Source organism: Mastigoproctus giganteus, chromosome 4, assembly GCF_048544385.1.
Source record: "Mastigoproctus giganteus isolate SK-2022 chromosome 4, ASM4854438v1, whole genome shotgun sequence".
In the NCBI taxonomy this organism is placed as follows: Eukaryota; Metazoa; Arthropoda; class Arachnida; order Uropygi; family Thelyphonidae; genus Mastigoproctus; species Mastigoproctus giganteus.
The window spans coordinates 164,358,318-164,385,941 of record NC_143578.1 but is presented as its reverse complement, the minus strand read 5'-3'; the positions used below and the strand labels follow the sequence as shown (position 1 = coordinate 164,385,941).

General features: G+C 37.9%; 1 protein-coding gene across 2 annotated transcripts in view; it reads left to right on the top strand.

Moving 5' to 3' along the window:
• Nucleotides 1-27,624, top strand: part of LOC150087162 (dynamin-like) — a 307,901-nt gene that overhangs the window by 168,679 nt on the left and 111,598 nt on the right. Inside the window, exon 11 of one of the 2 annotated variants that reach the window (XM_090372996.1) lies at nt 15,994-16,151. The exons of the other annotated variant lie outside the window; for it this stretch is intronic. Coding sequence (XP_090229122.1) covers nt 15,994-16,151 — 158 coding nt within the window. The remainder of the gene's footprint in view (nt 1-15,993; nt 16,152-27,624) is intronic. 2 annotated transcript variants of the gene reach the window in all.

Here is a 27,624-nt window from a genome sequence, read left to right as displayed (position 1 = left end):
AGTGAAAGGGTGGTGAAAAGTAGAAAATACAAAATCTAACCTGACTAATATAGTAACATCAGGGTATTGCAAACAAAATGAATGAATTTAAGGTTCTGGTTTACAGTATTGTGAAGCTAACTGAGACATATGGTGTGCTAGAGATCTTCTGACAACTAACTGTTGTCTGAAAATGATCTGATCATTTCCAGAATCTGATAGAGTCTGGGCAGATTCTTTGTGGCAAGAGATGACCAGTAGTAAAGGAATAATGATCATGGGGGAGGAGGGGTTAAGCCAAAACACTATATGGAACCAGATTTTTGAATTATCTAGATAACTATTTATTCTAGCATGTGAAAGAGGAAACAAGGGGTTAAGCCAAAACACTACATGGAACCAGATTTTTGACTCATCTAGATAATAATTTATTCCAGCATGTGAAAAAGAAAACAAGGGGCTCGTGTATCCTTAACATGGTTTCCATATGGATCTCAGCTGTATAAATGATGTGATGGTGCAAGAACTCAAAATAGATATCAATATTATAAATTGAATAATGTTAAAAGAAAAATCAATAGTCTAGGGAAGATAAGGTCTTCGAGGGGGTGGGGACAATATTTTGAAGTGTAGGAGGCTATTACAAGCCCCTTGAAAAAAAGTTAGCTTGATAGAAAATTTAACAACTATTTTAATTGGCAATGGCACGGCTGAAATTTTTCTTAAGCATGTCTATTGTTAATAAATTGACAGCACACCCCTGGTTAATAGACACATTTGAAACAAAACCACTTATGGGACAAGACACTTGAAAGCTGAATATGACAAATCCCTGACAAAAACAAAGAGAGCTAAGAGCATTGATACAGAACTTTTTATCTGTGAATATAAGCAAAGAAAATAAATCAGATATGTCCATGAAATGTTGGTGGAATCATAGACATCCCAGAGAATATGCCACATGACTTGAACCTAATGCTATAGAAGACTCGTACTTTTGCAACCGGTTTCATAGTTGAAAGTTCATTTGAACCAGGAAGAAGTAATGAGTTAGTGACATAACTATCTCGAGAAGTATCTTTTAGAAAAGTAACTGAGGCTGAGAGAGGAAAAGGGCCTAGGAGTGGTAGTATGCATTATATTTAAAAAGGCAGCATATAAGTGAATAACTATTAGTAATGTTAGTATATCATAAGGAAAGTTGGAGAAAACATCAGGAAAGGGTGTGCCGGAGGGAAAGGAAGCTTGGTGGTGGAATGAGGAAGTGCAATCGGTGATAAAATAAAAGAAGGAGATGAAGAAAAGATGGGATTTAACAGGTAGCCAGGAAGATAAAGAAGCATATAAATTAGTAAATAAGGAGGCAAAAAGGGCTGTGACAATAGCAAAGGCGAGGGCAGTGGACGAGGCCTATGGGGAACTGGAGAGGAAAGATGGAGATAGGCAATTGATGAGAATAGCCAAAGAGAGACAAGGCATCAAAGGATTTCTCATCAATAAAACAGATAAAAGATGAGAAGGGAGTGGTTATACAGGACCAGGAGAAGGTTAAGGAAAGGTGGAAAGACTATTTTAAGAAGTTATTAAATGAGGAAACCCCAAGAGCATTATGCGAGGATGGAGAGACGAATGAAGAGTAGTGGAAGACATAAGCAGGAAAGAAGTGGAAAGTGCACTCAGAAAAATGAAGAGGGAGAAAGCAGTAGGCATTGGATCAGATACCAGTAGAGGTATGGAGAAGTCTGGGAGAAAAAGGAATCGATATCCTATGGGACTTTATGGAAAAACTGTGGCAGCAGGAGAGATACTCGATGAGTAGAGGGAAAGTATACTTGTGCCAATCTATAAAGGAAAGGGTGATCTGCAGAAATGTGGGAACTACAGGGGAATAAAGTTAATATCTCATTCGAAGAAGATCTGAGAAAGAATTGTGGAAGGAAGGATAAGGCAGGAGACTGAAATAGGAGAGGAACAGTTTGGTTTCATGCCAGGAAGAGGAACAACAGATGCGGTCTTTGCTTTAAGGTAGGTAATGGAAAGATACAGGGAGATGCAAATAGAGTTGCACATGGTGTTCATAGACCTGGAAAAAGCATATGACAGAGTGCCCAGACAAGAGGTATGGAGATGCATGAGGGAGAAGGGTGCATCAGAAAAGTACGTAAGGCTTGTGAAGGAAATGTACGAGGGAGCGGTGACTCAGGTTAAGAGTAGTGTAAGTATGACTGAGGGGTTCTCTGTAGAAGTTGGACTGCACCAGAGATCAGCTCTCAGCCCATATCTGTTTGATCTGGTAATAGATGTGTTGGTGAGAGAAGTGAAGAGTAGAGCACCGTGGAGTATGCTGTTTGCAGATGATATCGTACTGTGCGAACCATCCCAAGGAAAGGTAGAGAAGAAATTGGAGGAATGGAGGAAGCGTTGGAAGAGAGAGGCATGAGGATAAGTAGAACAAAGACAGAATATATGGTATTGAATGGAGAAGATGGGAGTTCTGTAAAACTGCAGGAGGAAAAGCTACCATCAGTTTCGAAATTTAAGTATCTGGGATCAAACGTTGAGAGGGATGGAGGATTGAGTGCAGAAATACAGCATAGAGTGCAATGTGGATGGGTGAACTGGAGAAAGATGAGTGGGGTGCTGTGTGATAAGAAAGTAAATTGTAGAATGAAGGGAAGAGTGTATAAAACTGTGGTTAGACCCACATTGATGTACGGTGCTGAGACATGGGCGATTACAAGGGCCTAGGAGAAGAAGATGGATGTGGTGGAGATGAGGATGCTAAGATGGATGTGTGGTGTGACGAGGAAGGACAGGATAAGAATTGACTACATCAGAGGTATGGTTAAGGCGGGGCTCTGAGTAAAAAAATGCAGGAATCTAGGTTGAGGTGGCTTGGACATGTGGAAAGAAGAAGTGAGGAGTATGTGGGGAAGGGGTGTGAAAAGTTGGAGGTGATAGGGAAGAGGTGTGAAAAGTTGGAGGTGATAGGGAAGAGGAAGAGGGGGAGACCTAAGCTGAGATGGAAGGACAAGGTGGCAGAGGATTTAAAAGAGAGAGGAAGCCCAGGATAGGGAGGAATGGAGGAAAAGAATTAAGGATGGAAATGCCGACCCCATATAAACATGGGAAGAAGGCGAAGATGAAGAAGAAGTATATACAAATTTGTAGTCATCGTTAGACAGACTTCTAGATGATCCTTTTATCCTGGAGAAGCACTAATGTTTTCCCTTTCCATAAAAGGAGACTTAAAAAGGTGATGGAAAACTATAGACAAGTGAATTTGGTTTCTGTTATAGGAAAAATCATAGTCTGTGCATAAGGACACAATAAAAAATCTCTCCTATTTAATTCTGGATAGTATTAAACATTGTAGCAGTTTGCAGTCTCATCTTTAATAGAAAACAATTTATGAAATTCGTTATCGCTGTAGCAAAATTTATAGAATAGAATATATATGTACAGTTGTCTGCAATAATGTGATATTTGCATTCTTTTGAGACTTCACACTATAGAAAATCTCACAAAAATAACTAGGCTTGTGGAAAAAAATAGGGTTGGGGCATGGTTGTGGTTGCAAGGTTAGAACAAAAAATGTCTAGTTTTTGCTGCTTTGCATTGTAATCCATTGTCTTCTAAAAGCTGCAGCTGCTTCTCAACTTCCCTCAGGATAGAAGGCAAAAGAGAAGTGGAAAACTCTCGTGGTGTTGCATCTTGGACGTCATCTCCAGCTTCCACTTTTCCCCCTCAGCAACTAGTTGTAGATCAACTGAGAGAGATCTTCACAGTGGGACTCAAGCAGCTCCCCAACATCCTTGCTCATCACTTCATTTGAAACTCTTCCAGGCAGAGTTAAGACAGTTTGCGTTTTATGTTATTGGTGATAATTTATTGTCTCTGTTACATTTGACATCGTTAGTTGTTGAATCCCTTCAGTTTCTTTATCTCTTGATATCATGTATAGGTGGTTTTAACTTAGCATTCAGTTTACCACCCTAAATTTGTACCTTTTTTTTTTTTTTTTTTTTTTTGTAGTTTTACTTGATCTCAGCCACCCCATATTAGTTCTGAAGCTTACCTGATCTTGTTTTTAACTAATCCTATGCTTCTGTTACCTCAAAAGATATTTAATTCTTCTGTAATTCTGGTCACCCATCCCTAGAGGTGTAGGCTGAAAAAGACATTGCAGTCTTTTTTCTGTTGCTGCTATCTGTACTCAGTTTTCTTTTAATGTTTGTCAATTTCATTGGTATATTGCTTCTTCCTTCTGACAGAAAAGACTGCAACACATGTATATTTTTAAACCGGAATTTACTATGTCAGATCTAGACTTATGTTCAACGTTGCCACAGGAAACGGGTTTTGTGGCCTTCAGAACCTGTTTTAAATCTTTTTTTTTTTTTTTTTTTTTTTAAGAATTCTGCTGCCCTGTCTGAATCCTTTCATCTGCTTTTATAGTTACATCGCCAAACATAATCTGGATAAATTGATGGCCTTAATATACCATTTGGCCACTCCTCTTTTGTTTCAATTATTCAAGGATCATCTAATCACTTACAAATTCCTTTCCTGACTTCTCTGCCCATAGACTAAGTGGTATTTCTAATTATTGTCTAAAGGAGTTTCTCCATTTTTGATTTATTTACTTGGGGACTCTACCTGCCTGATTGTTTCTTTTGCCGACCCCCCCCCAACTCAGCAGAATGTAATGAATGTATTTTGAATTTTGATGAAGGATTTATTGAATGTATTTTGAATTTTGATGAAGGATTTATACCATTCTTTTAAATTTATTTTAAAAAGTATGTTCTCTTTTTTAAATTCCTCTCTTTCTTCCTTCATTTTATGAGGTGGCTTGTGTTAAATCAGCTATTACTTGCGCTTTTTACCTTTTTTTTTTTTTTTTTTTTTTTTTCTCTCTTCTCTATGTAACTGACTCAAACCTGTTTCTTTTTCCATGGCAATTAATATACACGACAGGCAATGTGCATAACTGTTTAAAAACACCACATTGAAAATTATATAATAAAAATCTGTTACATTATTAAAGCTGTTTCTTGAATATGTTTGTCCATGATCTCACTTTTTTTTTTTTTTTCCCCTTCTACAAAGATACATATATGATTCAAGAAGGCGAAGAGGAATCACAATATAGTATTAATTATAATTGTTAAAAATTTCTGATTATGAAATTATAATATTGAATAATCACTTCCTTTGCCAAGTTTCACAATTTGACTACTCACTTTTCTGGCTTGTCAGACTATCTTAGTAAGATAGTAATAGTAAAGTAGTAAAAGAAGAGTATTAATAAATTTTGTTCATTGTTTCTTGATACACAGTACTTGATTTAACGGCGCCTCCGTAGCCAGGTGGGAAGGAGCAGCAGTGCATAGCACACGCTTCTTGATTAGACTGGGGTTTGAGCCTGTCACCACCAAATATGGAAGATGTGGAAAGGTCAGAGAATGACCACCGCATATCCCGGAGCAATATGGCCTTAGTTGCTAATGCTCCTAAAAACCAAATAACAACAACTTAATTTAACATATGTGTTTCTTTTTTCCCCCTTTCCTATTTTTGATCCTTTTAACATAAAAAGAATGAAGAGAAGTAATATACTTACTTATTTGTTGTTCCAGGTCAATAAGGAAAGTAGTAGTAAAAGAAGAGTATTAATAAATTTTGTTCATTGTTTCTTGATACACAGTACTTGATTTAACATATGTGTTTCTTTTTTCCCCCTTTCCTATTTTTGATTCGTTTAACAAAAAAGAATGAAGAGAAGTAATATACTTACTTATTTGTTGTTCCAGGTCAATAAGGAAATTATTGGTCTTCTCCATTTCTCCATTCAGCTCTATCTTCCCACCATTCCCCTCTCTCTCTCCTCCTTATCCCTCCAGCTCCTCCTACCTAATGCCTCTTCTCTCGATATTGCCTGTCACCTGTTCCTTCCATCATCTTCTTGGCCTTCATCTTGGTCTTTGGCAGTCTGTTATCCTCCATTCTCTTTACATGATCAAACCATCTCTATCTGTTCCTCTCGATCATTTGTTGTAATTTTTCTTCTCCCATTTTCTCCCTAATGGCCACATTTCAAACATTTCTTAGCCTATCTCTCCTGACCTTTCTACATACCTCTTTATTGGTACATAATAAGCTCTATAGAGATATAGATCTTGCACTTCTTAGGCACCTCCTTTCTCCACACTAGATCTTTTATGCAGTTATAAAATATTCTTCCTTGTTCTGATCTACATATCTCCTTATCAATTCTCCCTTCATCTACTGTACTCCCTAAATATCTGAAACTGTCCACTTCTTCTGTCTTCCCCTCAAAGTTGTTTATCCCCTCCCCCCTTCCTTGTCATTCTCGTTGTGTTACTCAGTATCACTGAACTTTAAATTGTATTTCTTTGCCTTCTCCACCCAGCTTTCCACCTACTCCTTTATAATTCCTCCTCCCTAGCCCCATAAATCACAAATCATTGACAAACATCATCACTATCATTTTTTCTGTCCCAATCTGTGTTTCCAACCATTGTTTTCACACAGCTTTCAGTCGTTCTCTATAGACTTTTAACACTCTCATCAACAGTTTTTTACTTACTGCTTCCTTAACACTTCCCACACCTTACTTCTCTCTACGTTTTCATACACCTTTTCAATAATCAAAAAAAAAAAAAAAAAAAAAAAAGGGCATGCATAGATCCCTTCCATACTCATAACAGAAGTAATATAAATGAAAAAAAAAAGTTGACTGAATAAATAAGTTAGGCACTAAATGTATAATGTATATTGCATATGTTCTAATAAACAACCTACCTGACAGAATACCAGTATTTCCTTGCTTTACATGTTCTATATCAGTGCTTCTCAAACTATCTGTGGTGAAGTACCAGTTTCTTTTATTTCTAATCCGTTGTGGACCAATACTTTTGTAAAATACAATAAAAGTGAATTACTAGAAAAATGAAATGAAAAAAAACAAAGACATACAAAATACAAGCCCAAATTTTTTATTATTAGATTTAACAGACATAAATTTCATTTCAATAAATATAATCAGAACAAACATATAACATAGGGAGAAAAAAAGAATTACGAAAACTGTACACAGTGTTCATTAAAAGTGTGCATATAGGCGATTAATATAGAGAATCACCATTGCACTTGTAACCTTTTGTCGTTCTACAGTCGTAACTAAACAAAAAGTTGAGTGAAATAGTGATTCCCCATATTAAAAGCTTATATACACGCCTTGAACGAACACCATGTATATCAACATTTCAAGTTTTTAATGTGATAGATGAGCTTGCTTCTTGCTTTTTAACTTATCTAATCTAGGTTGGATTGACGACAACATTACTCGCAAAGCATAGTGTATATTACCCTTTCTATACTGTTTCTATGTTTTGTTTTAATAACACTCATAACAGAGAAACCAGTCTCACAGAGGTAAGTCAACGGGAATGGAAGAAGGGATTTTAAAGCAAATTCAGCAAGCTCGGGACATTCATTTTAACTTGTATCCAAAATGAGGCAAGTGATGTTGTATTTTCAAAATTCATCCTCAATCCTTCATCAGTAGTCAGTTCCAACAATAAATTGTTTTAACAATAATTGTTTCAACAATCATACTTCTTGTAACGTTATAGTTAAATTTAAATTATCTTATGATGAAATAAATGGATTCCGGATCCGTGAAATTCCTGTATGTGAATTTTCTTTTTATAGAAAATTAAAATTCAAAATGTCTATCAAATTCATAAGGTGTTCGGTGATAACTTTTTGCAGAAGTGCAATATCAAGATCGTCACCTACTTCCTTGATAATTGTTGTTAAATTATGGAACATGTCATAGCAATCTGTAGATACTCTATTCTTCCAAGTTTCTAACTTTTGTTTTTGCTCTTAGACCTTATCCGCCATTGAAAACATGTTGCATTCCTTCCTTGCACTGAAGTATTAAGATTATTAAAAATGCCAAAGATATCAGACAAGTAAGCAAGTTTGGCTGTTAAGTTTACATCTTTAAAAAGTTTGGGCCAAACTGGTTTCTTATCTTGCAGAAACACTGAGTTCATTCTGTAGTTCAAACATTCTCGATAGAACTTTTTCCCATCGATAACCATAGTACCTCAGCATGCACTAACAGTTGTTTACGATCAGCTTCCATATTATCACATAATAAAGAGAATAATCTTGAATTTAATGCATTATCGTTTATGTATTTCACAATTTTCTCTGTTACTGTTTAGTTCAGCTGACATTTTTTTCTTAGCAAGGCTTTCTTTCTCGATGAAGGAAGCAGTGTGTTGATTTACATTCCTGGCACAAGCTCCTTTATCAGGGTAACTACTCCAGAATGTTTTCCTGTCATTGCAGCTGTGCCATCAGAACATACTCCTAAACAAAACTTGAAGTCCAAACCACATTTATTGACAATGTAATTCTTCATAGTTTTATACAGTTCAGAACTAGTTGTGTTTGTCGGCAATGAAGCTGAAAAAAAAGAATTCTTCCTTCATATCACCATCATGTTCAAATCGCACATGTGCTAAAAAAAATTGCCATATTAGTAGCAATATATGTGCATTCGTCAAGTTGCAATGAAAAATACTTTGCTAGCTTTATTTGTTCTATGAGTTGGTCTTCCATATCCTTAGTAGGTTCCTGAATATGTCGAGCTATGGTGTCATTGGAAAGTGGTACTTCAGCTTCCTTCTTTGCCACAGATTCACCCAATATTTCCAAGCAGACATCTTTGATGCAGTCTCACAAATGTCTCAGCAATTGTATATGGTTTTTTAGTCTTAGCAACTCGAAGTGCTACTTTATAAGAAGCCCACAAAACATTAATGTTTATATATGAAATATTGAACACCTGCTTCTGTCGGTTTTTTAATTGAATGCTCTTTCTTTCCGAGAATTCTTTTGGTTTTGAACTTATTTCTTTGTTTTGTATGTAAATGCCGCTTTAGTTTTAATAGTTTCATTGCTTCATTAGCCAGCAAGTCTCCACATATAACACACTGTGGTTTTAGCACTTTGCCATCAATTATGGCTAGAAAACTGAACTCGATATATGAGGGATCATACTTCCGAGTAAAACTTGTACAAAGTCTTTTAGCCTTCAATTCTTCGGAATCACTTCCATTGTCATCATTTGGTTTGCTACTACTGTCGTGTTCAGAAAAGCATGTAATTTCTTGACAAAAAAAAGTCCAGTGAACCTGTTTTGCCATCTGAAAATTAGGGTTAAAAATAAATAATTCAAATTTTACTTCCCTAATTTAGCTAATAATGTTAATCTATAAATTACAAAACAGACTTGATTAAAAATTATAATGATTGTAAAACTAGTTATAAAATAAGAAATGCTTACATTTTCAGATTTTTATACACTTGTGGGTTACAGTTGACAAATTAACCTTGAAATATCACATGTTGTAATGTGATCCTACTGCACATGACTTATACGCAGCTCATGCCACATGAAACTCACAACGTGAGTTTGACAACACCCAAATTGGTCTATACCCTGTATAATGAGACGAGTCCACTGATCACGTGCTTGGATGTTGCAGCAATGTAAAATTGCTATAAAAATTTCTAAATGCTTACTCTCAATTTCTGTACTTATCTCGTCATGGACCAGTAACAAACAATTTGTGGACTGGCACCAGTCTGTGGACCACACTTTGAGTAGCACTGCTCTATATAACTTTCATGCTTTTAATTTTGAATGTATCTTAAGTATTCATTGGTTAACAACACTGGTGATGTTTTGATGATTCAAAAAGTCATTAGTGCTGTTAACATACAGGGAGTAATCACCTTTTTTTTTTTTTTTTTTTTTTGTCTTTTTACATGTAGTGTTAAATACCCAGCATTGGGCTAAAAATATATGTTGCAATCCAAGTTTGATATACATTTAATGTAGTAGTAGTAATAGTAGTAATCGATGCATTTGTGATGCAAGAAAAAAGCTTATGTAGCATTAGTCAAAAAAAAAACATTTCACACATCCATTCCCTCTAAATGTTTGTCCAGTTCCTCCTTAAATTTATTTAAGCTATCAACTTCCACAATGACAGATGGAAGTTTGTTCCAGCAATCAACTACCTGCTGGCTAATGGCAAATTGCCACACATCTATTCTATAACCGTCTTTCCTCAATTTGAATTTATGCCCCCTCAGATTTGTAATCTGAGTAGGGGGGAAATGCCATCAGAATTGAGCCTGCTCCACCCATTCAAAGCCATATACACCTCATTCAGATCACCTCGCAGGAGCCTAGTCTCCAGACGCTGCAATTTAACAAACTTAAGCCTTTCTTGGTTAAGACCACGCTTCTTTCCCCTCACCAATCTTGTTGCCCTTCTCTGTACTCGTTCCAGCAACTCTACATCCATCTTGAAATGAGGCCTCCAGACCTGTATACAGTACTCTAGGTGTGGCCTGACCATTGCCTTATACAAGGGAATAATCACCTCCTTATCCCTGCTGGAAAAATTCCTGTATATCATTGACAAATCACCATGAGCTATTCTTGCAGACTGTCTGCACTGCTCAGAAAACTTCATATCTGCCTGCACAATTACGCCAAGGTCCTTTTCATTCTCTACCACACAGTTGATACGTTACTCTGGGGTTAATGCTTCCCATATGCAGTGCTTAGAGGGGACAGGTATCCTGTGTGTTATCGGACACTCAGCCTAAAACACTGATGGATCCAATATCTCTCTATTACAGAAGATTTAGGAGAAGTCCGGTTGGCCTGCCTTCCTAAAATCCACTCGTGCACACCTTCTCGATGGTAAGCCCTGTTATGTCACTTAGGTGGCAACGAACGTGTAGAGTGGTTTTCTTCAAGACGCCTGGTCAGTCTGAAGAGGAAAAGACCAAACCCTCCAGCATATGAGAGCACAACAACACAAATGGCCCTCAGTCCCCAGCAGCTTTCACTCTCCCTCTTACAGCAGCGATGGTCAGAGTGGAAGCAGAGGGTGCTAAGAATCTCTGGGTACGACCAGGCTGCCATGCACGGAAACTGAACTTGGCCTGTTATAATGTACGATCACTCATCGGTGAAGACAGGATATTAGAGTTGGAAAAGGAATTAGAAAATGTGAATTGGAATATCATCGGTTTGGCTGAAACAAGAAGAAGAAATGAATCACTTAAGTTTATCAAGTGGAAATCTGCTGTACACCAATGGAAACAGTGAAAGGAGTGAAGGTGGAGTTGGGTTTCTGGTCCATAAAGATTTTAAAAACAACATTTTGGAATTCAAAAGTACATCACCAAGGGTGTCAAGACTAATACTCAAGATTTCTAAGAGGTACAAGCTAAAGATTATAATGATTTATGCGCCAACATCGAGCCATGATGATGAAGAGTTGAAGAAATGTACACAGAAATTGGGAGCCTTCTAGATGAGCAGAAAACCCACTACACTATTATTATGGGGGACTTCAATGCTAAGGTTGGAAAAGGGCAAAACAGCGCAGAAAGAGGAACTATAGGAAATTTTGGAATTGGTGAAAGAAATAAAAGAGGTGAAAGACTTGTGGAATTTGCAGAATATCAAGGACTGTCAGTAATGAACACTTTTTTTCAAGAAAAGGGTGAACAGAAAGTGGACATGGAAGAGTCCAAATGGATTAACAACTAATGAAATCGACTTCATCCTCACTAACAGAAGATATATTTTGAATGATGTTACCATCCTGAATAAGGTAAATGTTGGAAGTGATCACAGAATGGTAAGATGTACACTTGATATAGATGTAGGAAAGGAAAGGAAAAAACTGACTCTAGTAAATAATACAAAGGTCTTTGAGATAACAGAGGAGGAGAAAAAGCAGTATGTACTGAAACTTAAGAACAAGTTTGAGCTTCTGCAGACTGCTCAGGACCAAGATATCAACGAGGAATATTACAACTTTCTGAAGGTGATAAAGTCCAAGAAACCTATAGGGAAAAAGAAATCCAAAGAAGAAAAAATTAGTCAAGAAACACTTGTCATGATGAACCGAAGACGACAAATGAAGAGCAAGAAAAACACTGACAGGGAGAAAATTGAGTATACTGAGTTATGCAAAGCCATTAGAAAGAGACTCAGAGATGACATAAGAAGATTTAACACAAGAAAAGTAGAACAAGCATTAAGGAAAAACAAAGGATTTAAATCAGCAGCCATGAACAGTAATACAGAAAGACAAATGATACTGAAACTGAAGAATAGCGATGGTGTACTTATAAACAGCAGAGAAGGCATAATTCAAATAGCAGAAGACTACTATAGAGAATTATACAAGGAGCGAGGGAATGATACCAGCAGTGGGGAAGTTGGATTGCAAATTAGTAACACATACAACATACCCGACATCCTTCCTGATGAGGTAGAACATGCATTGAAGAACATGAAGAATCGGAAAGCCCCGGGGGAAGATGAAGTTACTGTAGAGTTGTTAAAATTGGGAGGAAGAGACGTAACACAAAAACTGGCAAGGCTCTTCACAAAGTGCATTAGAAAAGGTGTGACACCTAAGCAGTGGAATAATGCAATCATAGTTTTGCTGCATAAGAAAGGAGATAAATCAGAAATTGGAAATTATAGACCAATCTACAAGTTGTCCACAAGGGTCATTACTAACAGATTAGAAAGAATACTTGATGAGAATCAACCGAAAGAGCAAGCTGGCTTTAGGACAGGATTCTCAACTGTGGATCACCTTCACGTAATATCACAGCTAATGGAGAAAGCAAATGAATATAAAACACCATTGCCTGGCATTTGTGGATTATGAAAAGGCATTTGACTCCATACAGCATAAGGCAATGTTTCGGGCACTGGAAAGACAAGGCATAGATACCCCATATATTATGATTTTGAAGAAAATATATGAGAGTGCTACCTCCTTTATTAGACTAGACAAAGACAGTAGCAAATTTAAAATCGAGAAAGGAGTTCGACAAGGAGACACAATATCTCCGAAGCTGTTTACTGCTGCCCTTGAGGGAGCTTTCAGAAGATTAGACTGGTCGCAGAAAGGAGTCAATGTGAACGGAGAGTACCTAAACCATTTACAATTTGCAGATGACATTGTGGTCATAAGCCACGATTCCAAAGAATTAGAGGAAAATCTTAATCAGTTATGCACAGTTAGTAAGGATTTTGGACTAAAGATGAATATGGCTAAAACAAAAGTAATGATGAACAAGTATGCCACGGAAAGGGAAATAATGATTGAAGGAGCAGTAATTGAAAAGGTGGAGTCATATACTTATCTGGGACAAGTTATTAGCTGTAATAATGATAAATGGCTGGAAGTCAAGAGAAGAATAAATTTTGGATGGATAGCATTCAGGAAATATAGTCACATACTGAAGAGCAATATCCCAGTTTGTCTGAAACGTAAAATAATGAATCAATGTGTACTCCCCAGCATGACTTATGGAAGTGAAACTTGGGCACTCACCAAAAGAATGGAAGAGAAGCTGAGAACTACACAGCGAAGAAGGGAACGAATTATATTGGGAATCAGACTGTTAGATAAGAAGAGAAACACATGGATTAGGCAGCAAACGCAAGTAAAGGACATTCTTATCAAAACTAAAGAACTAAAATGGTCTTGGGCAGGACACATAGCTCGAAGACATGATGACAGATGGACTAAGAAAATAACAGAATAGTACCCAAGAGGAGCTAGAAGAAAACCTGGAAGACAACAGGCGGAGATGGATAGATGAAATTCATGAGTTTTTGGGTAGTAAATGGATGGCCAGTGCTCAAAACAGAAGGAACTGGAAAGTTGCTGGAGAGGCCTTCATCCTGCAGTGGATTGAAAATGGCTGATGATGATATGCAGTGCTTTACATTTGTCAGTGTTAAACTTCAGTTGCCACATCTCAGCCCATCTGCCTAACTTTTCTAGATCCCGTTGCAGCAGCTTGCTCTCATTAGTGTCATTAACAACCCTGCCGACCTTCGTATCGCCTGCAAACTTGGACATTAAACCTGATATACTATCATCAGTATCATTAATAAATACAGAAAACAATAATGGACCTAACACTGAACCCTGGGGAACTCCACAAATAACATTAGTCCACAAAGAGCAGTGTCCATTGATTACCACTCTGTCTTCTCCCACAGGAATTATAATAAATCCTGCATATAAGCAATGCTGTAATGAACATGTCACAATATCTTATTCGTTAGTAAAGTTAACCATTTTTATTTTAGAACTGTTATATCTTCTGTAATGTTTTGGTACTGCATACTTTTTTTAAGCAACTTTTCTTAAGTTGATTTAGATAACTTTAGCTCTGTATTCTCTCTCTCTTAGTCTCTATTATAACAATATTCAATTAGCAATAGACAAGTGTCTATGTAGATTATAAAGCACTTATAACTGAACGAAAAAGAAATTCACTGTTAGATCAATGGGAGAAGAAGGAACAGTGCAAAGACAACTATGAGAAACAAAATGAGTTTGTTATGCCACATTTTTATCAGTATGTTAACCTTTAAACCTTTGGTAATTAGATTTGTTTTCTGTTTGTGAATATTTAATATGCAGGATTGCTGTCATTCATTAATAACCCTGTACAGGTGTCTATGATTAATATTACATCCTGTGTTAATCCACTGCTTAAATTCTGTTTTAGCACCATGAAAAATGTTAACTTTGTTACTCATGTAACATCATATCAGTATTGTGATTCTTAAGAAAAATTATAATAGAGTTGGTTCAGAAAAAATTGTATGAACTGTTTATTTTATCCATTGCTATTTATGGATTAGCAGCATATTTTGAAACAGTTTGACTTGAATGGAATCAGTATTAATATCAGCAAAATGATGTTGAATAATGCAAACTTCTGTGTTTCACTATGTCTTTCTACTAGGTAAATAATCCATAAGTTCCAGTTCCATAGAAAATTAAGTTCCCCATAATAAGACATTCTTATTTTTTGGCCAAGTCTGTTTGTCTAGAGATGTTCTTTATGCTCATCACAGCCATACAAACTGTAACTCAGATTAGTTATGTGACTTTAGTCAAAAAAAAATTCTGATGATAAAAATGGAGGTGTACGTTGAAAATAAATGTTTTCTTTTCATAAATACACTTTGGCAAGTTTGCACTTTTATTGCCGAACTGAAAAGATGAAGAAGAAAGGTGAAAGGAAGAAAAAGGGAACGTAATTTACAATTATGCAAGAAGTTTGTGATTTCTTCTGAGTTTTGCTTCATCGTGTAATAGCAAAAAAAGGATTCATACAATTCAAAAACTATCGAAGTTTAAAGTGTATTTCAAACCAAAACCCTCAGCCACAAAATGTTTTACATTGGTATTTGATAAATTGTTTGTAAATCATTCAGAAATGTTGTAAATTAGTATGTTAACCTGCACTTCTCCATTGAAAAAAAAAAAAATTTTGTAATGATTACATGTAGTGCAGCTTGTGGTTAATGACAGACCACCAAGTAGTGCCAGCTTAAAGTGTGTGCTGAAAATATGGTCTATCAGAAACAAAACTATCACTTAATAAAGTGAGCTGGATCCCTTCTTTTGGTATTCTTATCATGCTTTGAATTCTGTCCTGTAAAGATTCAAAGATTCACTTTCAGAAAGGTACCATGTTTTATGTTCATTCACTGTGTTTTAATGAATACATTGCATGTCACCAATTGAAGCCTAGTGGATGACAGCACAGGTTAAGAAAGCAAGAGTGCATGTGTATGTGTAAGCTTGTGTGCATGCCATATGAAATACTTTCATTATATTAGGAAATATATATTTGCATTTTTTGTTTAGAAACTTATTTTATTAATTTGTATAAGTTGGAATGAAATCCTTAAGCTAATAATTTTGAAGATAACTTTTGTGCAATGTTTTTTTTTTTTTTTAATTTGTTTGTGCATGAACTATATTAACAGAAGTGGCATGTTGCATTGTTTCATACTAATTTTATTAATTAACATTCTGTAACTAGATGAATCGTTATCCATATTTACGAGAAGAAACAGAAAGAATTATCACTACTTTTATCAGAGAAAGAGAGCAAAAGACCAAAGATCAAATATCTTTGCTAGTAGATATGGAGTTGGCTTATATGAATACCAATCATGAAGATTTCATTGGCTTTACTAAGTGAGTTCTTTTCCCCCCACTGTTGAATTAATTTTTTTTTTATAGTGAGTGAGCATATATTTTTCATTTGGCTATATCCATTTTCCAGTTTGGTGTTGATATTTAGATGGATTTGAATACCATATTTATTTGAATGTAAAATGGTCTGGATTTGGTGCCTGCCTGTAACAGTATAGTATAATATGAATTAAATTAATTTTCTTCTCATTACAGTTATTTCCTAATCAACCTTTAAGGACCCTAATCAGTAAGTTTCCATCAGTTTAAAAGTCTAGGTTTATGATGGGAGAAATGTTTTCTGTGATTTCTCAACTGAAGTTGAATGGTGTTCAGTGTGATTCTAAAGTAGTTAGCTTTTTAGCCAGGGAACTTCACTTTTTCACTCCTAAAAAACAAATAAAAATGTAAATTCAGAAAGTGCAGGTTACCAGGCTTCTAGATCTCCTCTCAAAAAATAATTTTTATTCTGAAAATATTTTTCCCTTCACTGTACTTTATACTGTGTATCTTTATTCTTTCTGTCCTCTGCTGTTCTTTTTTACTTATAACCTTACAGAGTACATAAAATAAAATTTAAGATTAAGTACTTTTAAAACTTTTAACAGTAATATTACATTGCATGTCATATGTCTAACAGTTCATAATTTAACTTTGTATGATCAAGAGCTATTGATTCAGCTACTGATTAGAGCATCGAGTGGTGAATTTACCATTCTGTAATAATAGGTGTTAAAATAGTTTCAGTTCTCTTCTGTGCAATTGTTCTGCCTTGATTTTACTTAAAATTATGAAAACATCACTTAGCAAACATGGTAATGCACATTTTCATGACCAAAAAAAAAATATGCAACTTTTATTTTTCAGCTATAATTGTATCTTTTATGGCTTAATATTTTCTTATTTGTAGTTCACGAGGATACTGATTTGCAAAAGGTGAACTACAGCCACTCCCTGGCTTACGTAATAACGGAAACTTACGGAAATTCAACTTTACATAAGTTTTTGCCAGCCGGTGCAAACTTAAAAAAATCGTGAAAATATCATAATGTGAACCCAATAACACTTTTTTTTTTTTTGGTAATTCGTTCCAAGACCTCGGCAGTTGAAAATTTCGCTATATAACTAAACTATTTATCTCTATGAAAGGTCATTTTTATAATGGATGCACTACACTTTCATTGTTATCATATGTTCCGTTACAAGAATCAATTTTTGAACACCTTTGTGATATTTTTCTAAAACACATTTCTGGAGGTCACTACCATAAAACAATAAAAACAATTTGCGCTTTCCGGTTTATTGGGCTTTTCTGTTAGCGCAGTCTATTATAAATGGGTAGTAAACTTAATCTTATTGCATTTGCAATAACTGGAATTCTGTGGATTTTTATGTTACGGAGAAATGAGTTTCCTTTCACTGAAATCTTCAGTTATATAAAAAACATAAATAAATTTTCAGAATCTTCTCTTCATTCCTATTTACTTATTACAATGGTGAAAGGAAAGGGACTAATGGAAAGTGCAAGTGCTGGCAGTGCTAGGAAACGAAATAAAATTGATTTAAAAATGAAGAGGATTAATTAAGAAGTACGAAGCAGGATAAAGTTTGTCATTTATTGCATGGAATTATATCTTGTTGCTTCAGCAGTGAATACTATTTCAAAGGACAGTGCTCATATAAAAAAAGATGTTAAAGGATCAACACATTTAAGATCAACAGTGATCAAAAAACAGCATTCAGGTGCTATATCAAAGTTGGAAAAGCTATTAATAATATGGATCAAAAATCAGATTCAGAAGCAAGTGCCCCTGAGTCTAATGGCCATTCAAACAAAAGCAAGAAGTATTTATGAAGATATTAAGGATCAACAGTGATCAAAAAAAACAGCAAACCCCAAGCCAAGTTGGTAGCAAGCGATGGGTGGTTTAATAGGTTCAAGCATTGTGTTGGTTTCCATAACATTAAAGTATGCGGTGAAGTCGCTGGTGCCGATTCTGCAGCTGCAGAGAAATTTTGTGATATGTTGGGAAAAAAACCCTTCTAAATCTCCACAGCTCTCAACTTCCACAGTAGCGTGCTTATCAGCTAGAGTTAATTCTGGCAATGATTCTCGAAAGGTAAAACTGCTGGATGTTATGCTTGTCTCCTCTCTTTTTGTAATTTTACAATTTCGAAATTTTTGTATTTTTTCCTGCGCATAAGATAAAAAAATTGAAAAAAAAATTCTATTTGCATGTTCATCAAACATTTCTTTTTTGCTTCAATCAAATTTGCGAATGCTGCGTAAGCATTTAGGAAAATTCTGACTTACGTAGAGTTCCCTGGAATGCAACCCTTATATAAGTTGGGGAGTGGCTGTACACTGACTGGCCATTTTCTTTGGACCAGAGTTCCTTTTAAGCTGCATGGCCATACAGTGGCTTTGTAAGTGTTATGCACTTCATTTTTTGAGCACACACTATATTCTGGAATGAAGCTGAACATGGCTGCACCCAGGTTCCCAGGATACCCTGGACTCCTGTTGAAGTGCTTGCATATTTCTCTTACTGGAATACAAATTGTTTTATTTCTGTTAGGAACCATATATGCACAAAAACTTGGACGAACAAAGAATTCAAAAAATTATTTTTCGAAAATTTATCTCCTAACAAGAGATCTCTAATAAGAGATCACATTGTCTTACTTTTGGTGAGAGTTGTATGGGAGGCAGAGCAAGATTATTTTCCTAACCTTCATTCCGCAGTTTATAAAATTTGTTAAAACTACCCAGAATGGTTTTCATATATTTAATTTTATATTTGTAAAATCTGTTATGATTATCTGGTATTAAATTGTTTATTTTCCAGTTTCATTTAAAAATCACGTTACTAATGATTAAAATCATTAATTATTTTTTGTTTGGTGACCTGCTACACAAAACCTTACGGTAAGCACAGAAAGCAATGTTTATTCTGTGTATTAAAAAAAAATATATATATAATATATATATGGGGACAATGCTTAGGACCATAAAAGTTTTGGCTACATACAACAATCTGTACAAAAATATGTAAATCTAAGAAGTCACATGGTGTGTGACATAACCAGGAAAGCACTATAAAAACCCCTCGATGTGGGCACCTGTACGTGGTGAGGGGACCTCCCAGTGATGCTGCTGGTTTTCCAGATTAGCATCACTGGGATCCAATGCCCATACCTTGGTTCCAGGGTTACACCATTGGAATCCGGCATGTGCAGCCGTGCGCCGCGACCCGTGGAAGCGGAAAGGGGGATCCTGGTGGTTGAGGGGCCCAGCCTTAATACACCACTTTGGCCCCTGCTTCGACGAGACGGGTGGTCCTGGACCGGCTCGACTGGGATCAATCGGCGGGTGGTTTTATACTGCTAGGGTCAACTGCGTTCCAATAAGTCTCCCTCCCTATGGTCCTGGGACGGGATAAAGACTTATTGGTAACGTGGGTATGGTGTTCTAAGCGAACTCGGCTTCCCATTCGTGTACGCAGTACCTGCTAGTTCTTCACGAGTGGGCGCCCCCTCGTAGGGCTCCGTGGTGGGTGAGGTACTTAGGCATCAGACACTTTCTCTTTACTCATATGAGTAATTTAAATCCAATTTCTTCTGGGGCCCCAACAAGGCCCCTACCTAACCGATCAGATGAGAATGACACCAATTCTGCCAAAAGAGCCAGAGCTGAGGAAATACCACCACCACCACCATCAGTGACACCGCTTTTCCTCATATTCCATTCTACCGGAGAGCAGTCAGTTGGGAAGATGTCACCCTTCTTCATCCAGAAAGGATTAGAAGGGTTGGCAGGATCACCAAAATCAGTAAAACGGCTGCGTTCTGGCGATCTTTTACTCGAAGCTTTAAATACAGAGCAAGCAGAAAGAATATTAAACGCGACATCCATAGGGGGAATACCAATCAATGTAACACCCCACAAAACTTTGAACTCTTCACGCGGTGTCATTTCAGAGTGGGATCTTCTTCATGTCTCTGAAGAAGAGATCTGCTCTGAATTAAAAGACCAAGGAGTGACAGCTGTCAAGAGAATATCAATGCGGAAGGAAGGGAATCTCGTCCCTACCCGAGTTCTCATCCTAACATTTAACACCCCACGGCCTCCTAGATCCATCAAGGCAGGGTATTTAAACTGCCCACTGAGAATCTATATTCCAAACCCACTGAGGTGTTTTAAATGCCAAAAATACGGCCACTCACAAACAGCTTGTCGTGGTAACCCTGCCTGTGCTCGATGTGGTGCGAAAGACCACGAGAGCAAGGAATGTTCAGCTTCTAAACCGATCTGTGTAAATTGCCAACAAGATCATCCTGCCTACTCCAGAGCATGCCAGCGGTGGAAGGATGAAAAAGAGATCCAAAAATTGAAAACGGAGCTGAATATCTCCTACCCAGAGGCTAGAAAACGTATTCAACCAATAAAAAGCGGAAAACCTTCATATGCCCAGAAAGTTTCTGCGAAGTGCACTATCGGTACGCAGACTGAGATGACTGTACCACCAAGAGAGTCATTCACACCGATTGCCCGCTATTTATTCAGTTCACAAAAGCCCACCAAAAAAACGCAATCAGCTGCCACTCCTATATCCGTACCTCCTAATGCTCCACCACTACCAAAACCAAGTGGTAAAGAGCCAACAGTAATAACAGAAACAATGGATGTCAAGCACAAGGAGGTACCGGATGAATCAGTCTTGGAACTCTTTGCGGAGGAAGAAATGGACACGGGACAGCGTCCATTCTTCCCCAAAAAAGATAAAGCCAAGACTGATAAAAGTAAGCCCTCAGCACTTCGGAAGCCGCCTGATGGACCCACCAAGCCAAAATAATGGCTAAATTCCTACAATGGAATTGTCGTGGATTCCGGCGAAATACTGATGACATCAAGGCCCTCCTGCAAAAGCACGAGCCAGTTTGCTTTTGCTTGCAGGAGACCTATCTAAAAGCAAATGATGATCCCACCATGTATAACATCACGATCTTTCGTAAGGATAGAATTGCGGATGGTCCTGCTCATGGAGGAGTGGCTATCCTTGTGAGTAATCAGACCCCAGTTCAGCCCTTGCTAATTACAACCAGCATAGAGGCTGTTGCAATTCGCCTTACAGTGGGATTTTTATTAACGGTCTGCTCTATTTATTTGCCACCTGGGACTGACATCTCCCAGGAAGACCTTGATGGTCTTGTAACGCAGTTGCCTTCTCCTTTCTTACTTCTTGGGGATTTTAATGGACATAACACCCTGTGGGGTAGTGCTAACATCAATGGAAGGGGACAGGTCATAGAGCGTATGCTCAATGACAATGCCCTTTCCCTTGTAAATACTGGAACAAACACCTTCTTCCACATGCCTACCCGTACTTTTTCTGCCATTGATCTCTCTATCTGCTCCCCTTCTCTACTCCCTTCACTCACTTGGGAAGTGGAGGAGAATCCATACGGAAGTGATCACTTCCCTGTGATAACCTTGTTACACAGTGGGAGACCATGTCTTCCTTTTAGGTTACCACGGTGGAAGTTTGATCAGGCTGACTGGAATGCCTTCCAACATCAGGCAAATTTTGACCTCAGTACAGTCAGTCAGGAGCCTATCAATGACGCAGTAACGTACATCACAGAAATCATTGTCCAAGCAGCTGCGAATGCTGTTCCAAAAACATCTGTCCGGTTTCCACCATTTCCCAAACCTTGGTGGAATTCACAATGCACAGCAGCAAAAAAAGGCTCAAAACAAAGCATGGGGGATATTCCGCCGATATCCTACCACTGTTAATCTAATAGCCTTCAAGCGTGCATGAGCCAAAACACGCTACATTCGCTGTCAGAGTCAAAAGGAATCATGGATCCGTTTTACATCATCTATTAACCAGGCTACCAAATCTAAGGTAGTCTGGGATAAAATCCGGAAAATGAAGGGAAAATATACATCCCACCCTTCTTCAATCCTAGATTATAATGGATGCGTTATTGCAGATCCAACTGCAATAGCCAATGCTCTTGGGGAGACATTCTCTAACATCTCCGCAACATCTTCGTATTCCCCAGAGTTCCTGGTCCTGAAACATAAACTGGAAAAACAGGCACTTAATTTTAAGTCTAAGAGCATCTATCCCTACAATGGGTCGTTCACTATTCAGGAGCTGAAAAGAGCCCTTGCCCTTTCCAAAGCAAGTGCTGTTGGACCAGATGGCATCCATTATGAAATGGTTAAACATCTTTCACCAAAATCTATGGATTATCTGCTCTCTCTGTATAACATAATCTTTATTGAAGGGCAGTTTCCGGATTCCTGGCGCAAGGCAATCGTTCTTGCCTTTGCTAAGCCAGGAAAGGATCCAAAAATCACTACCAATTATCGTCCTATTGCTCTGACTAGCTGTCTGTGCAAAATCCTGGAGAGAATGGTCAATTCTCGTTTATTATGGCACTTAGAATCAAATGACCTTCTCTCCAATATCCAGTGCGGCTTCCGAAGGAACCGGTCCACTTTGGACCATCTTATTAGACTGGAAACATCCATCCGGGATGCTTTCCTAAAATGCGAACACTTGGTGTCGGTGTTCTTTGACATGGAGAAAGCGTATGACACAACTTGGAGATTTGGCATCTTAAAAGATCTGCATAGCCTGGGTCTTAGGGGACAACTCCCCATTTTTATTAAAAACTTTTTAGCCAATCGATCTTTCCAAGTTCATGTGGGATCCTCACTCTCTCGTTCCTTTAGCCAAGAGGAGGGAGTACCACAAGGATCAGTATTAAGTGTCACGCTTTTTGCCATCAAAGTAAATTCCATCACAGAACAACTTCCTCCAACTGTAAACAGTGCCCTCTATGTTGATGACTTTAGCATATTTTGTCAGTCATGCAACATGAGGGTTATTGAAAGACAACTGCAGAAAGCCATTGATCGCCTCAACTCCTGGGCACTTGCAAATGGCTTCAGGGTCTCGCCGGAGAAGACTGTTTGCGTACACTTTTGTCGTAAACGTAATCTTCATCCTGAACCTGAATTAAGGCTCGGACAAAATGCTATTCCAGTAGCGGCATACACAAAATTTTTGGGACTCGTATTCGATAAAAAGTTGACCATTCTGGATCACATCCGTCAACTCCGCACAAAGTGCACAAGAGGGCTGAATATTCTGCGCTCTCTTTCCTCTACATCTTGGGGTGCGGATCGATGCACCCTACTACGCATCTACCGTGCACTTGTACGATCCAGAATAGATTACGGGTCCCTGGTATACAATTCGGCCAGAGACAGTGCACTTCGTTGGCTGGATCCTGTCCATCATCTAGCTCTCCGTACCGCTATTAGAGCTTATCGAACCTCTCCAGTCCAGAGCTTATACGTCGAAGCAAACGAACCGCCGTTATCGCTTTGACGTAAGCAGTTGTCTCTAAACTACACTTTAAAACTGAAATCCTTGCCAGACCATCCTACGTGGCTATCCATTTTTGAGCCACGATGGGAAAATTTGTACAACACCCGTAAGACTGCCAACCGACCTTTCGGTATTCATCTCCAAGAGCTACTCAAAGAACTTAATATCAAGGTAGACAGGGTTGCTCAAACACCGAAGCAACCCCTTCCACCCTGGCATGCTCATTTCCCGGCATGTGACTTGTCCCTTAGAAATTGGGGAAAGTCGGACACTCCATCGTCTGTCTACCTGCAGCTTTATTCAGCACATCGAGCTGAATATTCTGACTTCGTGCCAGTTTACACAGACGGCTCGAAGTCGGAATCATATGTGGGATCTGCTGCTGTCTTTAGAGACAGCACTACATCGGAGCAGATTCCCTCTGAATGCAGCATATATACTGCAGAGCTGCACGCAATAGAGTTAGCCTTGGATCACATTAGTGAATGCCAATACCAACGGTTCATTTTATATTCCGACTCTCTCGGCGTGTTACAGGCTTTAATAACTGTGAGATATAATTCTCATCCAGTTCTGTCTAGCATTCAGCAGAAGCTTCACGTTCTCCATGAACGCGAATATGACATCTGCTTCTGCTGGATTCCCAGCCACATTGGGATTAGGGGAAATGATTTGGCTGACGCCGCAGCCAAATCAGCAATTCCCAGTAATAATCGCTGCCTATCAGTCCCCTATACAGACTACAGACAAATAATACATGAAAAGATACACTCCCAATGGCAGGATTCGTGGAATAGACAGACTGCGAATAAATTATATCATATAAAGCCTGTAATTGAACCGTGGCAGTCTAGTCTGTGCAGGAATCGTAAGGAGGAAGTTGTTCTTGACCGGACCCGCATAGGACATAGTCATTTGACTCATTCGTTTTTGCTGAGGGCTGATGACCCTCCTATGTGTGAGTCCTGTGGCATAATTTTAACAATAAGACACATTTTAGTTGACTGTCCAGATTTTAGCAATATCCGTTTTACCGCTTTTAATCATCTGACTGAGCCATATACACTCAGTCAGATTTTATCCGACAATGACAATGTGTCTCCTGTTTTTAGCTTTTTTAAATCAATAAAGGTTTTTACTCGTATTTAAAATTTATATGTTATTGTTATTTCTTTTATTGATAAGCTTTTTATTATATATCTGGACATTGTGGCCTAACTACTTAGGTCACTGAAAGGATAAATTTTTAAATTTTTATATATTACCTGGTCTTGGCGCATTATAGCCTTGGATGCTAATGCGCCAATAAAATCCAAAACAACAACAACAGCACTATAAAATTGTGTAATTCAAGTAGTGCCCAAAGGTAATGTGTGTGGGTGGGGGGGGGGACAGACAGACAGACAGACTTCCGTCGAAGTGTGATTGCTGGTGTGTGCATGGCAGGTAAAAAAAAAAAAAAAAAAGCATATGTCCCCAAAATGCAAGGTGAAACAGTGAGGTTCTTAACATCTGAGTAGATTATCAATTGTAATTGTTGCCAAACAGCAGAACAATTAATCCCTATATTTAATGTAGGGACATCACAAGACAGCAGTACCTGCAACATGTGAAGAACCTACAAAGATTGTGCTGTGGAAGTAGGAGGCCTTCCTGAAAGCCACTGAATGCAGGCTCCATCTGGAAGAGAAAGCTGCTTTGATGCAAGAAATGTAAAGGATTGATGCAGGACTGGGAGCAAGTTATGTAGTCTAATGATTTCCAATTTGTGCTTTTCACCACCAGCAGAACAGTGCATATATAGAAAAAACCACACAAGTCTCTGAAACCATCCTGTGTAATGACAGTGCAGGCTGCTGGGGGAGGTCTTAAGGTATGTGACTTGTTTTTATGACATTCCCTTGGTTCCCTGATCCCTTTGGTGCTCTGAATGTCAGAGCATATATGAATGTCATTGCTGATAGGGTACCTGGCAATGTAGCATGTTTTCTTCTATGGGGGGGAGGGTAATGCAACCATCCATTGCACCAAATGCATGAAGAAATGGTTTGAGGCCTTCAAACATTTGCTGTAACCAACTGAATACCATTGAGTATCTATGGAATGAACTGGAAAGCCAAGTTCATCAGCACTACCCTGTCACTTCTGCAGTCAAAAAAAGTTTTGTTACATGAGTGGTCCAGTACTCCTTGTGTTGGTGCAGTGATTTAGGCCCAACCCTGGTCCAACATGCTGTTAGCTCATGGTCCTAATAAAGGGGATAGGTAGTATATATAAGCTTATATGTTATGTTGAATGTCAAGAGCAATGGAACAGCTTACAAAGACATCTTTAGATGCATTCACATGTGCATAAAGCTTCTGCTTTCTTCACCATATCTGCCTGCATGTAGCAACCTGGCTCCCAGTGGATTAATTTTCTTGAAATTTATAGTTGTCTTTTAGAAAGATTTCCCAAGCCATCTCAAATTTCATTAAAATTGAACTAATAAAAATTCAACTTTTTTTTTATTATTCCTGCAAATTTTATAGTTAATTTTATACCTAAATTAAATTGTGTTTCGGATGTTTGGGGAGTGCTTGATCAGGAACGTTGGAGACACCAAATTTTTTGCTTACGTGCTCTTAGTTTCTGGGATAGTTATAAGCTCAGTTTCAGTTCAGCATCCTCTAAATTTCCCCCTCCCCACAAAGAAAGCTATATTAATTTCGGGTGTTTAAAGATTACTATAGAACAGGGATTACAGACCCCCAATGGATTGCCAAATATGTCCCCATACCCCCTTCGCCAGATTGTCGAAATCATCATCATCACCAGTCCAATAAGGTACCGGTATGACTTAAAAATATGTCAGTAGCTTGGTTTTACTTTACATATAGTTAGGAACAGAACAGCTGAAAGAAAATCATAAGGATTTTATTATATTTATTTATATAAAAACGGCAAATCACAAATACACAAGCTAGCTGCAACTAGTGAGATTTTTGTTGTTGTTGTGCAATCAACACATGGAATAGAGGTCAGTTATTGACAGTGTTACACACATGTCATCTGACACATCAAGTCGATTTCTCCACTTTGATTTCAGTTTCAGTAATGCAGAAAATCCTGTTTCACAGAGGTAAGTAGTTGTTAAGGGAACCAAAACATTCATTGCCTTCATCGCCGTACTAGGGTAAGCTGGAATCTGCTCAAACCAAAACTGCTTGATGTCCAGCCCAACATTTTCTAAATTAGCTTTCTTTCTTGGGTCTTCTTGGAAATCAATGAGATCATCCTTTTCCTGAATCATTATCACTCATCGTAGATACCTCAAACGAGAAAGGGTTCATGATCCAAACAGATTCCATTAATATCTGAGAAGTAACCCTCAAAATTTGTACTTAGAACTTCCAAATGGTTCTTGACTTGAAGTATTTCCGCAGGCAGTGTTTTACCATCTCCACTAAGATATTATCAAGGATTGGAAAGTTCACCAGGTTTCTGCTTTCAACACACTCCAAATAGTTAATTTCCTCGTAAATGTCACAAACTTTCACCTGGTTTGAATAATATCCACATCCCTTTCTTGCATCGATATGTTCAAATAATTGAAGAGACTGAAAATATCAGCCACATATCCCAGAATAACAATAAAATGTTCATCTTCAAATCCCCTCATGCAAATGATTTGCATGAGGGGATTGTTGATGCTTGAGGAATTTAAAACTTTCATCCTGAAGTTCCATTACACGTGTGAAAACACGGCCACTACTTAGCCACGTATCTCTGTGTGGTACAGTAAAACACTATGTTTCACTCCAGTCTCAGTACAGAATGTTTGAAATAGTTGATGATTTAATGCACGTCCACGAATAAAGTTGACTGTTTGCACAACTATTCCCATCACTTCAAGTTTCTTTGGCAATGTTTTAGACTCCAAGGCTTAGCGATGTAGAACACAGTGTGCGATCAACACATGTGGAGCTTTTTCCTTCACAAAGCAACGAATCCAGAGTCCGTCCCAGTCATGGCAGGAGCTCCATCCATACAAATAGACCCACTCCAGTTTCACTCCAGTCTCA